Source organism: Anopheles cruzii, unplaced genomic scaffold (genome assembly GCF_943734635.1).
Source record: "Anopheles cruzii unplaced genomic scaffold, idAnoCruzAS_RS32_06 scaffold00591_ctg1, whole genome shotgun sequence".
Lineage (NCBI taxonomy): Eukaryota > Metazoa > Arthropoda > Insecta > Diptera > Culicidae > Anopheles > Anopheles cruzii.
In genome coordinates this window covers 3,355-4,726 of record NW_026454186.1, presented here as the reverse complement: position 1 = coordinate 4,726, position 1,372 = coordinate 3,355, and the positions used below count along the sequence as shown (strand labels likewise).

The window sequence follows — 1,372 nt, the reverse complement described above, 5'->3', positions numbered from 1 at the left end:
TATCAATCGCTCCAGTCAGTAACAACCTTCACAGCGATCGATAAACAGCAGCAGCAGGAGCTCGGAGCAGCAGCAACAACAACAGCGGATCCGGAAGTGATCCTCTCCCCCAAACCGATCCAGCGCGATTGTCGAGTGTCCGTGTGTGCGTGTGTGTGCGTGCGAGTGGGTCAAGTTTTGAGTAAAGTAGTAACCTCCAGAAGCGGAACCAGAAAGGAGCCATGGCCACCAGCCGAAGCATCGTGGTGAAGTGCCTGACGCTTGCCTCAGTCATCGCCGTGGCCGCAGCGGCCAGCGCCGGAGTTCGCGGAGTGCGATCGACGCAGCAGCAGCCGCAGCTCGGTGCCGAGCTGAACGTGGTCCAGAAGGTGTACGATGACTGCCAGGACAAGCAGGACTTTGCCGGTTGCCTGAAGGGCAAGGCACTGACCGCCATCTCCCGCGCTATCGATATGGTGAGTGTGTTCAGGTGTGCAGCGTGAGAGAGATAGGGTGGTTTTGCTGATCACCGATCCTATCTGGGATCTTATCTGCTGCACAGGAGTCTATCCCGCTGCTCGACGGAATCGCGCTGGTGAAGCAGGAGCAGGCAGAAAACGTGACGGTGCCGCTGCTAACCGAAGCTCGGGCCCTGAGCGGACTGACCGCGATCGACCGATCGCTGCTGGACAAGGTGGAGCAGTTCCTGCGCACGCACGTCGTGCGCTTCGATATGCGCCAGGACGAAGCGGCTGCCCGTGGCAACAAGCAGAACAAGCACCACCGCTACCTGATCGCGGCCTTCCTCACCGCGATGGGGATCGCCGGACCGATCGGACTGAAGGCGCTGGCCGCCATCGCCGGTAAGGCGCTGGTCATCTCGAAGGTGGCCCTCACCATCGCCGGCATCCTGGCGCTGAAGAAAATCTTCGCCCACGACCACCACGAGGAGACGAGCTTCCAGGTGCACGCGTCCGGACATGACAACCGGTAGGTGAAGCGGTTCCGACGTGACCACATGCCCGTTTTCTAACTCTTTGGTGCCTTTCCCCACCGCAGACGAACTGCCTACGTGATGCGTCCCTCGAAGGTGGCGGCCGCCGCCGGCGTTGACCCTTACCGATACTACTACGACCAGCAGCAGCAGCAACAGCAGCCCCAGTACGCCCCTCAGATGTAAGAACTTCGTGCCACCCCCCAAGGACCGAGCGAACTCCCTTCCCCAAATTCCCAAAGGACCCGCGGACCACGAGAGGATGCTGGCGGCGCGTGGCTGCTGTAACGTGTTAATATTTATTTTAATTTATTCGCTAAACTTAATGTTCGACATTTTTGTGCTACCCGACCCCCCAGCCCCAAATCCCAAACTGTGCACATTACATTATTTGTTTGT

General features: G+C 58.9%; 1 protein-coding gene across 1 annotated transcript; it reads left to right on the top strand.

Annotated features, from left to right (window-relative positions):
* The first annotated feature begins 221 nt into the window (after window positions 1-221).
* LOC128276131 (uncharacterized) lies at window positions 222-1,159 on the top strand. The gene is made up of 3 exons (XM_053014599.1): window positions 222-455; window positions 542-969; window positions 1,039-1,159. Exons 1-3 carry the CDS (start codon window positions 222-224, stop codon window positions 1,157-1,159), a joined length of 783 nt encoding a protein of 260 aa, XP_052870559.1.
* Window positions 1,160-1,372: the final 213 nt, after the last annotated feature.